The sequence below is a fragment of the Sorghum bicolor genome, chromosome 4, assembly GCF_000003195.3.
Source record: "Sorghum bicolor cultivar BTx623 chromosome 4, Sorghum_bicolor_NCBIv3, whole genome shotgun sequence".
Classification (NCBI taxonomy): Eukaryota; Viridiplantae; Streptophyta; class Magnoliopsida; order Poales; family Poaceae; genus Sorghum; species Sorghum bicolor.
This window is the reverse complement of record NC_012873.2, coordinates 58,680,246-58,695,099: the sequence shown is the minus strand read 5'-3', so window position 1 is coordinate 58,695,099 and position 14,854 is coordinate 58,680,246. Positions and strand designations below refer to the sequence as shown.

General features: G+C 46.3%; 2 protein-coding genes and 1 long non-coding RNA gene across 3 annotated transcripts; 1 reads left to right on the top strand and 2 right to left on the bottom strand.

The window, feature by feature from the left end:
• LOC110434518 lies at positions 4,652–8,540 on the bottom strand. Its single transcript, XR_002452020.1, has 4 exons — positions 8,505–8,540; positions 7,694–7,761; positions 7,378–7,563; positions 4,652–4,930 (listed from the first exon to the last, which is right to left on the bottom strand). It is a non-coding gene; the product is annotated as an uncharacterized LOC110434518 (long non-coding RNA).
• LOC8068584 lies at positions 8,584–10,033 on the bottom strand. Its single transcript, XM_021459581.1, has 3 exons — positions 9,651–10,033; positions 8,806–9,283; positions 8,584–8,718 (listed from the first exon to the last, which is right to left on the bottom strand). Exons 1-3 carry the CDS (start codon positions 10,031–10,033, stop codon positions 8,584–8,586), a joined length of 996 nt encoding a protein of 331 aa, XP_021315256.1.
• LOC8068583 (photosynthetic NDH subunit of subcomplex B 4, chloroplastic) lies at positions 12,507–14,437 on the top strand. The gene is made up of 6 exons (XM_002454246.2): positions 12,507–12,690; positions 12,781–12,825; positions 13,468–13,615; positions 13,729–13,784; positions 13,899–13,970; positions 14,091–14,437. The coding sequence occupies exons 1-6, from the start codon at positions 12,586–12,588 to the stop codon at positions 14,202–14,204; spliced, it is 540 nt and encodes a 179-aa protein (XP_002454291.1). The 5' UTR covers positions 12,507–12,585; the 3' UTR covers positions 14,205–14,437.

Sequence of the window (14,854 nt, the reverse complement as noted above, 5' to 3'; positions counted from 1 at the left end):
CAAGCTCCAGTATCCTCTCGGCGTAGTGTGTTTGCCGAAGATAGATCCCAGAAGCTGACTGGGGGAATTCGACACCGAGGTAGAAGCTCAGCAGCCCGAGGTCGCTCATCTCAAATGCCTTCATCATCTGAGCCTTGAACGCCGCCACTTCCTTCTCGTCGGTGCCGGTGATGATAAGGTCGTCGACGTAGACGCCAACGAGCAGGATTGCCCGCCCACTGCTCCGCCGGTACATGGCAGCCTCGTGAGAGCTCTGCTGGAATCCCATCTCCTTGAGTGTTGCGTCCAGCTTCTCGTTCCAAGCCCGAGGCGCCTGGCGCAGACCGTACAGAGCCTTGTGCAGGCGGTACACCTTGTTTTCTTCCCCGGCGAATCCCGGCGGCTGCCGCACGTAGACATCCTCCTTGAGATCGCCGTTGAGGAAGGCGGACTTCACGTCCATGTGGTGGACAGGCCATCCCTCTTGAGCTGCCAGCGCGAGAACCCTGAGAGACTCCATGCGCGCCACTGGCGCAAAGGAATCATCATAGTCAATCCCCTCTTGTTGGACGAACCCGCGCGCCACCAGACGCGCCTTGTGCTTGATCACCGCGCCCCGCTCATCCTTCTTGAGCTTGAACACCCATTTGAGGGTGATGGAGCTTGAACACCCATTTGAGGGTGATGGGTCGATGGCCAGCCGGGAGCAACGCCAGCTCCCAGGTGCGGTTCTGCTCCACGGACTTGAGCTCCTGCTCCATGGCCGCGCGCCAGGCAGGATCATCCTTCGCCTAGTCGAAGCTCGCCGGTTCTCCCGCATGAGTCAGATGGACCTCAGCAAAGAGACGCGGTGGCGGTGGCGGCGTAGAAGTGTTGCCGATGATGTTGGCCACCGTGCGATAGCGCAGAGGCTCTTCATCGTGCCAGGCATCAACCCGATCCTCATCTCCCTCCAGCGGCGAGGCGAACTCCACCGGGTCACCAATCTCAACTGCTGCAGCTGGTGTAGTAGAGCCAGCAGCAGGAGTCTTCGGCTCGTCTGCGCCGTCTCTGTCGTGCTCCCCCGGAGCAGAAGACAGCGCGCGAGGTGGGCTCGATGAGGTTGGCGCTGACGCAGGTGCCTCCTCTGCTTCGATGGGCCACTCGATGTCAAAGTCGCTTGATGCCGTTGCAGAGGATCCGGCCGCCGGCGTCGTCCAAATCCACCTGCGCCCTTCGTCGAAGATGACGTCGCGGGAAGTCTTGACGCGCCCAGACGCCGGGTCGTACACCCGATAGGCCTTGGCGCCCTCAGCGTAGCCGATGAAGATGCCGGGTACGCCACGGTCGTCGAGTTGGTGCAGCTACCCCAAATCGCACATGTAGGCGACGCAGCCGAAGACGCGCAGGTGCGCCACAGACGACGCGCGCCCGTGCCAGGCCTCGTAGGGTGCCATGCCCTGCAATGACTTGTTGGGCGAGCGGTTCAGCAGATGGACTACGGTCACCGCCGCCTCCCCCAAAAACCGAGCCGGCATGCCGCGCTGCTTGAGCAGAGCCCGCGCCGTGGCCACCACAGTTTGGTTCCGCCGTTCCACAACGCTATTCTGCTGTGGCGAGTGTGGCGCTTGACTCCCTCCATGGCGAAGTACTCGGCGAGCTCGGAGCAGGTGAACTCTCCACCATTGTCGGTCCGCAGCACCTTGAGTTCGCGGCCGGTCTCCTTCTCAGTCTGAGCCTTGATTTTCTTCACCGCCTGCGCCGCCTCGTCCTTGGTTGCGAGCAGCGCAACGAACATGAAGCGCGTGGCATCGTCCACCATGAGGAGGAAGTAGCGCCGGCCTCCTGGAGTCGCCGGCGTGATGGGCCCACACAAGTCGTCGTGGACAAGCTCCAACGGCTGCTCGGCGCGGTACGCAGCCTTCTACGGGAACGGCCGGCGGCGCATCTTGGTGCTGACGCAGGTGTCGTAGACTTGCGCCGCGTGCTCGATCACCGGAATGCCTCGGGCCATCTCCTCCTTGCCGAGCCGATGGAGAGCGTCGAAGTGCAGATGTCCAAGCCTCTCATGCCAGCGCCAGGCATCGTCGTCCTTCCACGCGGCGAGACAAACAGGTTACACGGCGTCGAGATGAAGAATGTAAAGGCGGTTGCTGCCGCGCTTTACCTTAGCGAGGAGGCGCTTGCGCTGATCCCAGATACGCAAGACGCCGTGCTCGATCTCCACCTTCGAGCCCGCTTCATCGAGCTAACCCAGGGACATGATGGAGTTGCGAAGCGCCGGGATGAAATAGACGCCGTGGAGTCGTCGTTCTTCGCCTGGAACACGACCGAGCCCACGCCCTGGATCTCCACGCATGACGCATTGCCGAACTTCACCGTGCCACGGACGGTCGTGTCGAGCTCAGAGAAGATCTCACGACGCCCGGACATGTGGTGGGTGGCGCCGCTGTCGAGGTACCAACCGTCGAGCTTGTCCTCGTCGCTGGCGTCACCGAGGAAGACGCGTGCGCGCGGCTCAGCGAAGTCCAGGAACGCGACGGCCTTGGTGTAGAGGACTTCAAGCGACTTCTCCTCCAGTTGTACGACGCCGTGGGCGAAGAAGAGTGCGCCGTCATCCGAATCCACCTCGGCGGCGTGTGCTGCGCCCCGCGCACCACCGTCGTGGCCTCCCTGCTGCTGGCCGCCACGATCTCTTCCGCCGCCACCACCTTGTCGCGGAGGATCACGGCAGTCGCGTGCCCAGTGACCCGGCCGCTTGCAGTTCAGGCAGATGTCGTCGCGGTTGGCCTTGCGCTCGCCGTCATCTTCGCGGCGCTCGTTCTTGGCCCTCTGCTTCTTTCCGCCACGGGGACGACGTCGCGGCTCCTTGCCGCTGGCCGAAGCAGAGTCCTAGACGCCCTTCTTCCTCTCCTTCTGCCGCGCGTGCCACTGCTCCTCCGAGAGCATCAGCTTGCCATCGATGATGAGGGGCTCCCCCGGGACCTCCTGCAGATCGTCCACCGCCTTCAATCGACCCGACACCTTCTCGATGGTGAGATCATGAAAGTAGAGGAGGGTCTCGATGGCGATGCAGAGCTGCGCGTACTTGGCCGGTGCAACGCGCAGGAGCGCGCACGCTCCTCGTTGATGTCCGTGTCGCCATGGAGGGCGAGCTGCTACTTTAGGGCAATCAGGCGCAAAGTAAAATCCTCAGCCTGCTCACCTGGGCGGAAGGATAGCAACTCCCACTCGCGGCGCAGGCGTTGCAGAGCGGTGCGCCGAGCTCGTTCCCCTCCAATGCGTGCAGTGGCGAGGGAGTCCCACGCCTCCTTCGCCGTCGCCTTCTCCGACAGCGGCATCTGCATCTCCTGAGGGACGGCGGCGATGAGCGCTTTGACGGTGCGGCGGTCTTCATGGTGGGGAAGATCGCCATACTCGATCGCGTCCCAAAGCTGGCGAGCTTGAAGCTTCAGCTTCATGATCGACGCCCACTCGTAGTAGTTGGTCTTGGACAGCATCGGCCATGTGGTGGAGCCGCCGGAGTCCTTGTACACGGCCTGGATCACCGGCGAGCGGCCCTTGCCGCCACGTCTGCGACGGCGATCCGGATCTGGCGACTGCGATTGCATGCGCATCCGCTCCGGGCTCCTCCGAGGCGGGCGGCTGCGATCGCGCGGCTCCTCGTCCTCAAGTGGCTGCTCATCCCAGAGCTCTCGACGCAGAGCGGCGGCCGTGGTAGCGGCCTGCCGGGCTGCGGCCGCTGCGGCCTCCGCGGCTTGCTGCGCTTGCGCGGCTGCGGCCTCTGCCGCTGCCAAACGCTGCGCGCGCTGCCCGGCGGCTACTGCGGCGGCGGCTGCTCTCTCTGCGGAGGTGGCCATCTCTCCCAGGATCAAGAACAGGCTCTCTGATACCAATTGTTGAATAATTGATGAACACAAGACTAATCTGATAACAGCCAGAGGGCAGTTTGCCTGCTATGGCCCTTTGACTGAATTGGAAAATGGAAGTCTTGGTTACAAAAACCCTTGTCCCAACTCCAGCTCTTATAGGCTGAGAGCCACCCCTAGGACTAAGCATATTCTAAAGTAGATGCCCTGATTACTTGGCTGCCAAGGGTCTTATCTTCTTGACCCCCAAGCAAGCCTATTACAACCACACAAACAACCAAGGTAAAAGAAAACAGAAAACTGCAATGGGCAATATTTAGGCCCTGCTATACTAGATACATGACCAACTGCTATCAAATAAAGCTTCACAGGTTGACAGGTATATCAAAGTAATTAACAAAATCTAACGGCACAGCATGTTTCAGATTATTAAACTGTAATAATTGTAAAAATATAACATTAAGGATACAAACTCCTGAACCTGTCAAAAATTATTTTTAGCTTACGACCTAGGACCCCTCAAAAAAATTTGATTGCATTACCTGAGTTGAATTACATGAAGCTATTTGGATCTATAAGCACTCAAAAGTTAAGGCTAACTCAAGTTTGAGGCAGAACAAATACCACAAGTGTTTACAGTATCATGACAATTCCCAAAGGGACATTGAGCATAAACTTTAAAGAAAAATATAGGAATTCAGAAGACCTGAGATTGTTGTATCTTGTCCAACTGGTTGAGAAACTCCGACGGAAGCTTCGCGGTTACTCAGGACATGATGCACGACTACTGTATCACAACAATCTTCTTGAAACAAGAATTTGTTATTAACACAAGAATCATCCTGTGGGCTAAGAGAATCTGATTCTTTAGATGGAACAGAAGACCACAAATTGGGACAATAGTCATAATCCCATAGGGCATCACAATTTTGCAGAGTGGTACTAGCTTTGTACAGTGAGAAGTTTTCCGAAGTCCAATATCTGTACTGTTTTGTTTTACCTACGACTTCAGCCTGTGAAATCAAATTGAATTTTTCAAGCATAGAAGACACTCGCCTAATGAGCATTTTCGGATTGTATTTGCCCCCAAGACGTCTGCAAAGCTGACTGGAAATTTAATGAGAACATAAGTTGCTAATTTCAATAAATGAAAAAAAAAACTAACAACGTGAGATAAGCGACAGTAATTAGCAAATTGCCCATGGTTTGAGTTGTGATTGATCTCAAATAAATATATCGCCAATGCTTAAATAAAAAAATAGTTCTCTCATCAGAGAAAGAAATTACTCTTGTCATTTTTTTTTAGAATTTAGAATATATGATCAGTATCATTTGGAAACTATAGTAGTGTTGTGGATGCATATGTGGGCAAAACCTATCAGCACAGGTGGTGCGGTAAGGCCCATGATTAACGGCGGGTGCCCTGTAGCTGGACAGGTTTGTTAGCTAAAATTGTGGGAGATATTTCACCAAGGTGTTCACCTTGATGTTGATATAACCAAATAGAATCTATTAGCTGAGATTAGGCAAAGATTATTAGCAAGTTCAGAGCCTCCTGAGGGGAGGGCGAACAGCAGGCTAATCCTGCCATTGCCATTGTATCCACTATTCCTTCATAATAAACCCTCAATTACCTGGCCACATCAAGCAGTAAACAGAGGCCTGGTGCAAAGAGCCAGAGACAATGACACTAGTTTGCGGCCATATCGGCCAGGTTGTCTACACATGAATTATTTAGACGGTAAAAGGAAAACTCAGGAGGCCTGGTGTGCTGCGAGCCTGCGGCCATCGTTGAGCCCCGGGGCCTCGAAGAACAACCACTGTGGCACTTTGAAGAGGGACTTGCACTTAGATTGCTGAACACCACGGCGAGGTCCTACCCAACCTAAGGTGCCCTTTTACACTCATGGTAGCCATATTGGCCCCATTCGCCAAGTGTTCCAGCATGACAAGTATCAGCTCCGCTCTGCTCCAGTTGAGGTCTTACTCTTGACTATAGGGATCAGCAGCTTGCATTTGTGGAAGCCATATTGGCCCCATTCCCAGTGGCGGAGCCAAGGGGGGGCTGGCAGGGGCCATGGCCCCCCCCTAACATTTGTTAACAAAATTTTTTACTAGTATAAATTAATAATTTTTATTTATATTAAAAGAGAAATATAACAATATTGTCATATATACTTATTAATATCATCTAGATAATAAAATCATACTCCCTCTATTCTAAATTATATGTCATTCCAAAAAACTTAGAGAGTCAAAGTATCCCAAATTTGACCAAATTTATATGATAAGATAATAATATTTATGATACCAACTAAGTACCATTAGGTTCTTCATTAATTATATTTTTTTGTAGTATATCTATTTGCGACATAAATCTTTATAATTCTTTATAGAATTTTGGTTAAACTTGAGATACTTTGATTCTCCAATATTCTTAGAATGATTTATAATTTGGGATGGAGGAAGTACAAATAACTAGATAATACAATGAAGCACCTTAGAAAAACTGAGACGCAGATCTTAAGATTTATAAAATTATCTCAAACATCTTGCTATTAAGGGTTTATCGTCTACCACCAAAATAATAACACATTTGATCCTAAAATACATATAGTGTGAGCACCTATATCAAGTCGATGAATTAAGCTAGATGGTCACTAGTTATGCTGAGTTTTGATTAGTTGAATTTTTTGGTTGGCCCCCCCTATGTATAATTTCTGGCTCCGCCACTGCCCATTCCCCAAGTGCTCTGCCACAAGATGTGTCTGCTCCACTATACTCCAGGTCCTACTCTTGACTATACTCCAGGCTAAATAGATAAAGCAGATGAGTTTGATAGGGCTGAGCAAAAAACAAAAAAAAAAAGATAGGGGATTCCCCGACTGATCCGTTCAAAAAAAACAGTTTGATAGGGCTGACGAGTTCCTCATGTCTTTTGATGGCAAGTTATAGCAATGATAGGGAAAAAAGGAAGCCAAACTGTGAAATCCCACCTAAGTTGAGTACCTTACAGGCTTGGTTTGGTTTGCTATACAGTAGAAACCGTGGGCAAACAGGGGTAACCTACACCACAAAGATGCTCCCCATTGCAAATGACGCTTCAACAACTATGCACAATTGAGGTGGCACCTCATGGTACAGCCACATCCATCCGTCGCTGTTGCTATCGTGTCAGACTTATCACAGCCACTAAACCCGGGGAAAGAGAACTCACGTGGCAACGAACATGACCTATGATATGGCGGTGGCAATTCCAACCTCATTCAGAAACCACTATAACATTAAGAATTTGATAAATGTTGATTTTTTTGGGAGCTATTATTTCATTATTGTCACACGGTTTTTTGGAGATAAAAAAGAAAGGACTAATCTTACTGCTGTCCTACAGGTTCCTAAATTAAATAAAAGCTGTGCAAACAACTATATCTTTTAAAACAAGAATAGAATGGCAGTCTTGATGCTCAGATGCTATGAAGAAATTTAGCATATATCATTGAAAAAGAGCACCACACATCAAATTGTACTGCTGAAAGGTTCGGAGAGGTACCTCAACAAGAGTTGCACCTTTTGGCCCTTCGGCATGGATCATTTCATATATGGAGTTCTCTAATGGAAGCTCCATAAATTGATCGGTGACCAAGCATTTATTGCCTAGTTTAAAGTTTGAGGCTGTACTTTCTCGCTTAACCTCATTTGGATTAAATTTCTTCAGAAGACGCAAGCAGCGAATGACCTGGAAAAGGGAATTATTTATATAGCTTGTAGATTGCATGAAACATGTAACTGTGTAAATGGTTGAAGCTTGAAATGGGCACTGCAGACTGAATAAACTGTGTCACTACATGCCTGACAGATTTTATTACCGCTTTCGTAACAGTTTCGAAAGAAGCTATTGTATATGTAGTTGCAGTTTCCAAATACTCCATCCATCCTGAAATTTAAGTCATTCGGAGTTTGTCCTAAGTCAAACTATCCAAAGTTTGACCAAGTCTATAGACAAAAGAAGAATAATTACGACATCCAATGAGCATCATTACATTCATTATGAAATATATTTTGGTATTTGACTTTTTTATATAGTACATGTCAATAATATCCTCTATAAACTTGGTCAAACTTAATAATATCATCTACATAAACGTGGTCAAATTAAGGAAGTCTATTTCAGGACCGAGGGAGTATATCAGATTATTGAATGGAACTGCTACAATCATTGAGGTAACTTGTGCGCATGACAATCATGGTTTTGTTGTTATTACTTCAGGGTGAGTAATTGGTCAATTCATACTTTTCTATCTCATGGAGGCCTCTAGTTTTTCCTGTCTTTAAATTGAACTGTTTTATCTGGACTATGGGGTCAAGCTCTTGTCACCTCACTCTGCTTCAGATTAGTACAATTATGTGTGTGTTAGTTGGGGGGGCGGTGAGGGAGGAGTAGGGCCATAGCCTCCTTGTTATAAAAGAACATTACCAGCATCCTGAATAATGATTGTACAATAGGTATCGTTTATGGGAATCAGATTTTTAAAGTATGAGTTGTTTTTAATAAAAGATATTATGTCAATGTCTTGAATTTATCATCCTTAACAAGAGCCACCACGAACCAGAATAATTGAGTCAAAAGATGTTAAGACCATAATCACATTAGAACAAAGACACAAGGACAAAAATCACCTCATCATCAACTTTGACACCAATTTCCTCAACAAGTTGTGCATCTAAAAGCCTATGCAGTACCTAAGAAAAAGGTGTCTCAGTAGTATCCAGGAGTACGGAGAACATATGCAATGCAACAAGGGATTCCAAGAAAACCTACATTTCTCCATGCCCTGTGCCCACGTGGCATCTTGTAACTGAGGTCCTTTTTTATATCTGACACAGCTAAAACCTATATATAGGAAATAGTGGCACAAAGTTAGAAAAAAAAATGAAAAATAAAAAGTAACACACAAACAAAAGGAATAGAAGAATTGACCTTTCCACTAGCTTCTTCAAGTTTGTCACATATGTCTTTCATTGCTGGAAGATAATCATGGATAGAAACATAGTTCTTGTAATCTACACTAAGATTCTCATCTTCGTGTAAAACATCTATGTTGATTTCTTCATCTCTCCCAAGTTTGGGCATTGCAATCTCAATTCTTTGATTTGAGTTCATATTCAATTCTTTGGCATATCTTGAGAGATATAATAAGTTGGTGCTGACGATAAGACTATTCCGTGAACCATATTCCGTCTCACCCCCAACGTCATTAGACTTCACAATTGCTTGTTTTCCAACAATTAACCCCTGGGACTGAAGGGTCTTCACAACATAATGGAAGTTGTTTGCTTTCATGCAAATTCTTTTGCTTGGTTTCATGTTGATACTTTGGTTTGGTTCCATGCCAATACTTTCCTTTGTTTCCATGCCAATACTTTCCCATAAAGACTTTTGTGTGACACCAGAAGTCCTATGACAAATTAAAGTAATTGCACACATTATAAGCGAAGGCATTATATTTCTTTACTGATGCACATATATTTCTCTACTAATAATACATATAAGAGCATTGCTTGACACTTGCAAAGAGATTAAGATAACGACGATATAGCAAAACTGCAAGCTCAAACGTCCATTCATATTTATGACTGTTCGAGCAGTGAGCACACTCGGAACCTCCTTTGAGTAAACAGCCATGTGGTATGTAAACTGAGTCAATGTGAAATATCTCCATATTCAATAGATATACAATCTCACAGGAACTCTGCAATTGCAATAAAACAAAGAGGGTGTAGGAAGATAAGGCAATTTTGCTCAAATGACACATAAGAGTGCACCTGCTTGCTCCGACACGTTCTAGCGTCTCCTTCTGCTTGGTACTTAGCTTCGAAGCAGAGTACCTGTGGTCATAAATCCCGAGGAATTTATCGCGGAGATCCGGGCTCGCAAACAGCAGAGCGCCGCGCCGTTCGGCCGCCTCCACAGTCTTTGCCGCCGAGTGGACGAGCGTGTCATCCGGTTTACCCTGTTTACGCTCCATGAGGCTGATGTGAGGGAGCGCAATGAGACGGGCAAAGAGGATGCTCTTGACGGACAGGCCAAGAGGGAGGCCGGCCGCCTCAAACTCCCCGGAGAGCCTGGTCCATAGGCCGGTTACTGGGAGGCCAGCGGAGAGGCTGGCACACACCTCGTCTAATGCCACCGAGACGAGCACATCCATGGCCCTGACAAACCGAGGTAAAGCAGCCTCAATCAGGACGAGCACGGGTCGTCTCAGGTGGGACGAGCAAGCACGCGAGACTGTGGGCTAGACTAGAAGAATAGGAGCGCCGACCTAGTGGCGTGCGGACGGCAGCGGCGCGCGGTGCCTCGGGCGGACGGACGGCGGCGCGAGGGGCTGTGGGCGGGCGGCGGCGGCGCGAATCTTGAAGCAGAATGGGTGGCCGAGATAGTGAGTGCGGACGCAAGGGATCTGATGGGAAGAGAGAGGGAGAGACGGAGAAGAGAAGGAGGTAGAAGAAGCACTCGGATAGATGGGAATGACTGACGAAACGGGAAAGAAGGTGTTTCGATCAGTGCGAATCGCGAAGCAGCAAGAGGCCGGAGTTTCGTTTCGAGTCGGAAGAAGTCCCTCAACCCTGAAACTTCAAAACCGGGTAAAATACATCTCTCAATTTTTTAAACCATGCATATTACGTCCCTGACATGGTTATGAGCGGTTTTGAAGGCTGTTTTGTCTTTTTTATTTTTATTTATTTTGGCTGAATATTTGTAAAATTATAGTAAATCACGTAAAATTCATAAAATAGTAAATCTGATTTTGCTGGACTCCAGATAAGTAGATCTACATAGTGAACATATAATATAGTATGCTTTAGTACAAAATTTTTATTGTAGCTTTAGAACTATTTTTTCTATAATTAATTAGAATAATTCATAGCTATAGTTTGTATGGTCCAATTGTGGTGAATTTTTTATGTTAGACTAATTATTATATGTTTAAACTATGGTAAAAAATTCATACTCATTAGATCATGTATAACTTAGTTATAGATTTATACAAGCATAAACCTAAATAAATCTATAACTAAGTGATACATGATTCAATGAGTATAAAATTTTTTACTATAACTCAAACATAGAATAATTAGCTCACTATATAAATTTCATCACAGTTAGACCATAGAAAATGTAGTTATAATTAGTCTAATTAATTACAGAAAAACATAGATCTAAAGATGCATCAAAAAATTGTACTAGAACATACTATATTATATATTCAATGTGTAGATCTACTGATCTGAAGTCCAACAAAATTGAGTTTTCTATTTTATGATTTTTATGTGATTTATTGTGATTTTTCAAAAAAATTCAGCCAAAATAAATAAAAAGAAAAAGGTAAAACCGCTTTCAAAACCAGGTCAAGGATGTAATGTGCATGGTTTAAAAGTTGAGGGATGTATTTTGTCCGGTTTTAGAGTTCAGGGATGAAAATCAGACTTTCGCAAAAGTTGAGGATGTAAAGTAGACTTTTTCCCAAATTAAAGGAAGAAAAAAGTCTACTTTAGGTCCCTCAACTTTCGCGAAAGTCTGATTTCCATCCCTGAACTTTAAAACGGGACAAAATACATCCTTCAACTTTTAAACCGTGCACATTACATCCTTGACTTGGTTTTGAAAGCGGTTTTACCTTTTTCTTTTTATTTATTTTGGCTGAATTTTTTTGAAAAAACATAGTAAATCACATAAAAATCATAAAATAGAAAACTCAATTTTGTTGGACTTCAGATCAGTAGATCTACACATTGAATGTATAATATAGTATGTTCTAGTACAAATTTTTTTGATGCATCTTTAGATCTATATTTTTTCTGTAATTAATTAGACTAATTATAGCTACATTTTCTATGGTCTAATTGTGATGAAATTTATATGGTGAGCTAATTACTCTATGATTGAGTTATAGTAAAAATTTTATACTCATTGAATCATGTATTACTTAGTTATATATTTATTTAGGTTTATGCTTGTTAAATTATAATAAATCTATAACTAAGTTATACATGATCTAATGGATATGAATTTTTTACCATAGTTAAACATATAATAATTAGTCTAACATAAAAAATTCACCACAATTGGACCATACAAACTATAGCTATAAATTATTCTAATTAATTATAGAAAAAACAGTTCTAAAGCTACAATAAAAATTTTGTACTCAAGCATACTATATTATATGTTCACTATGTAGATCTACTTATCTGGAGTCCAACAAAATCAAATTTACTATTTTATGAATTTTATGTGATTTACTATAATTTTACAAATATCCAGCCAAAATAAATAAAAATAAAAAAGACAAAACTGCCTTCAAAACCGCTCATAACCATGTCAGGGATGTAATATGCATGGTTTCAAAAATTAAGGGATGTATTTTATCCGGTTTTGAAGTTCGGGGATGAAAAATAGACTTTTGTGAAAGTTGAGGATGTAAAGTGGACTTCTTCCTTTCCAGTTTCGGTTTCCTTCTGAAATAGGCATGGCGGCTTGTTTAACGGCCTGTTGGGTTAGAAGAGGCCCATCAGTCTGAGTTGTCATTTGGGCTGCACGACACCAGGCTACTTTTGAGCCCAACAATGCTCGGCCACCCATTTTCCATCTTATCCCCTGAAGGTGAGGTGAGGGAGCCAAACATGAGCCCATCCGCCCAGTCTCACTCCAACCAAAGCCATCCGGAGGAGCAGCTAGCAGCTGAAGTGCTGAACGACCATGGGCTCGCCGCTGCTCAAGTCACACTCTCAGCTCGCCGCCGCGGCTGCTCTGCACTCCGCGAGGAGAGCTGACCGCCATGGCCGCTGCCCTGCGACAGTAAACGTATTGTTCTCTTTCAAATCCCATGTTCAGAGTCAGACCGTTTCCGGCTGCTTCAAGCTTCACACATTTATGCATGCTGTTCCTCTGCAGCTCGGCAGGTTCCATGACCACGGGCTCAGGTCCGCCCGTTCTAAGGTACATGACCTCTTATCCAGCGTGAAACGAAAAATATGAAGAAAAGTTCTTGTTCACGTAAATTCGAGGCAACCCAACAGCGTTGCATAGACATGGCGTGCTTTGTGCTCTGAAAGGTGGTAAGGATGTAAAACCATATGGATAAACAGAGTACAGTGTGATCGTATGCCTATGCTTCTTTGCAGGTCCTTTTTGAAATCTGGGTCTTGTTTAGTTCCAAAATTTTTGGCAAAATAAGCACTGTAGCAATTTCGTTTGTATTTGACAAATATTGTTCAATTGTGGACTAACTAGGCTCAAAAGATTTGTCTCGTCAATTCCGACTAAATTGTGCAATTAGTTTTTATTTTTATCTATATTTAATACTCCATGCATACGTCTAAAGATTCGATGTGACGGAGAATCTGAAAAAATTTGTAAAATTTTTGGGAACTAAACAAGGCCCTGAAGAAACCGACTAACCGGCTCCTGAAGCTGTTCTCCCATGATTGTGTTACATTAGTGGTGCTCCTATATATAGTAGTATTATTTAGTACTATATATGCATGAGACCATGACATGAATGAAGAGAGTTCAGTTGCAGTGTTGCACTGACGGTTCAGTAATGTTGAGATGTATGGATCTTGCTGTGTTGCGTTGCAGAGATCCGGTTCAGCGAAGGTGAGCGCCTTCCCGTCGCTGGACGTGGTGCCGCTGATGGTGACGATGGTGGAGCACGTGGACATGTCGCGGGACTACGTCGTCACCAAGTCCATCTGGCATCTCAGCGACGCCGCCCTCAAGAGCGTTTGTGAGTCGTCCTGCCACTGCCACTGCCACCGACCACCGTCGTCTCAGCACATGAGAGCTCCGCCCTTTGATCTGAAACCGCTGACCGTTTCCCTCTCGCTCGATCGCGCGCAGATACCTTCTACGCCATGTTCACGGTCTGGGGCGTCTGCTTCTTTGCGTCCATGAAGGCAAGCACGCAGTCCTAACACACACAAACCATGTGATTGCAATGTCCAGACCACCAGGCATTATTTCCTAGAGTGTTCATGACACACCTTTGCTTGTGGGCTAAATCAAAACAGGACCCCTTCTACGACAGCGACACGTACAGGAGCCAGGGTGGAGATGGAACCGTGCACTGGTACTACGATAGGGTAAGCACGCACGCAGGCACCTTTGCACAGTGTCTGCATCTGCCTGTCTGCATGATCGAAGAATCAAAGCAGCTAGCCTAGGCTAGCCACACTGACATCTTGTGCAATGTTCATTGGCAGCAAGAGGACCTGGAGGCGTCTGCGAGGGAGGAGCTGCTAAGGGAGGAGCTGCTCGAGGAGATTGAGCAGAGGGTTGGGGGCCTCAGGGAGCTGGAGGAAGTAGTCACAAAGTGATTATACGGGTGTTACTAGTCAGTTCTCTATCTGATCTTCGTTAGCAAATAAGTTCAGACTTCTTTACTCTCGTGCTCAAGTCTGTATATGGCCCAAACGCCTGGATGAACTGCGCTACTGCAGTGCAATAGCAGCATACACACAGTTTTTTTTAAAAAAAGGGAAACATGAGAGGATAGTGCACCCCTACTGCATGTTATTAATAAAAGAAAGTTATTTATTTACAGAAACAAGATTGGCCGTCAGGATGCATATAGTTGGCCGGTAGCAGTAGCACCGCATTGTCAGTGTTTTGCGTCCGTCAATGCTTAATGACGTGTCCACGCATTTTAGCTCAGATAATGAAGGATTTGGGTACGATAGCATCTGGATCGTCCCTTTCTGCTTTACAGATCGGAGTACAACTGTGCAACTACAGAACTCTGTGTATCGTACTGTACATGGAAAACTAGAACTGTAGTTGTACAGCATCGATCGCCGCTCGGCACAGACAGTTCAGAGGCGTACAGGACTACAGGTACTGTGTACACATGCACCGTCTGGCGTCTGCAGCCTGCAGGCCTCGCCGGCAGCTACACGCACGCAAAGCAGCGGAGAGCTGTGCGCCGAAACATGCAGCAGCGGCGGCCGGCGGGGGCCTGGAAGAAAAA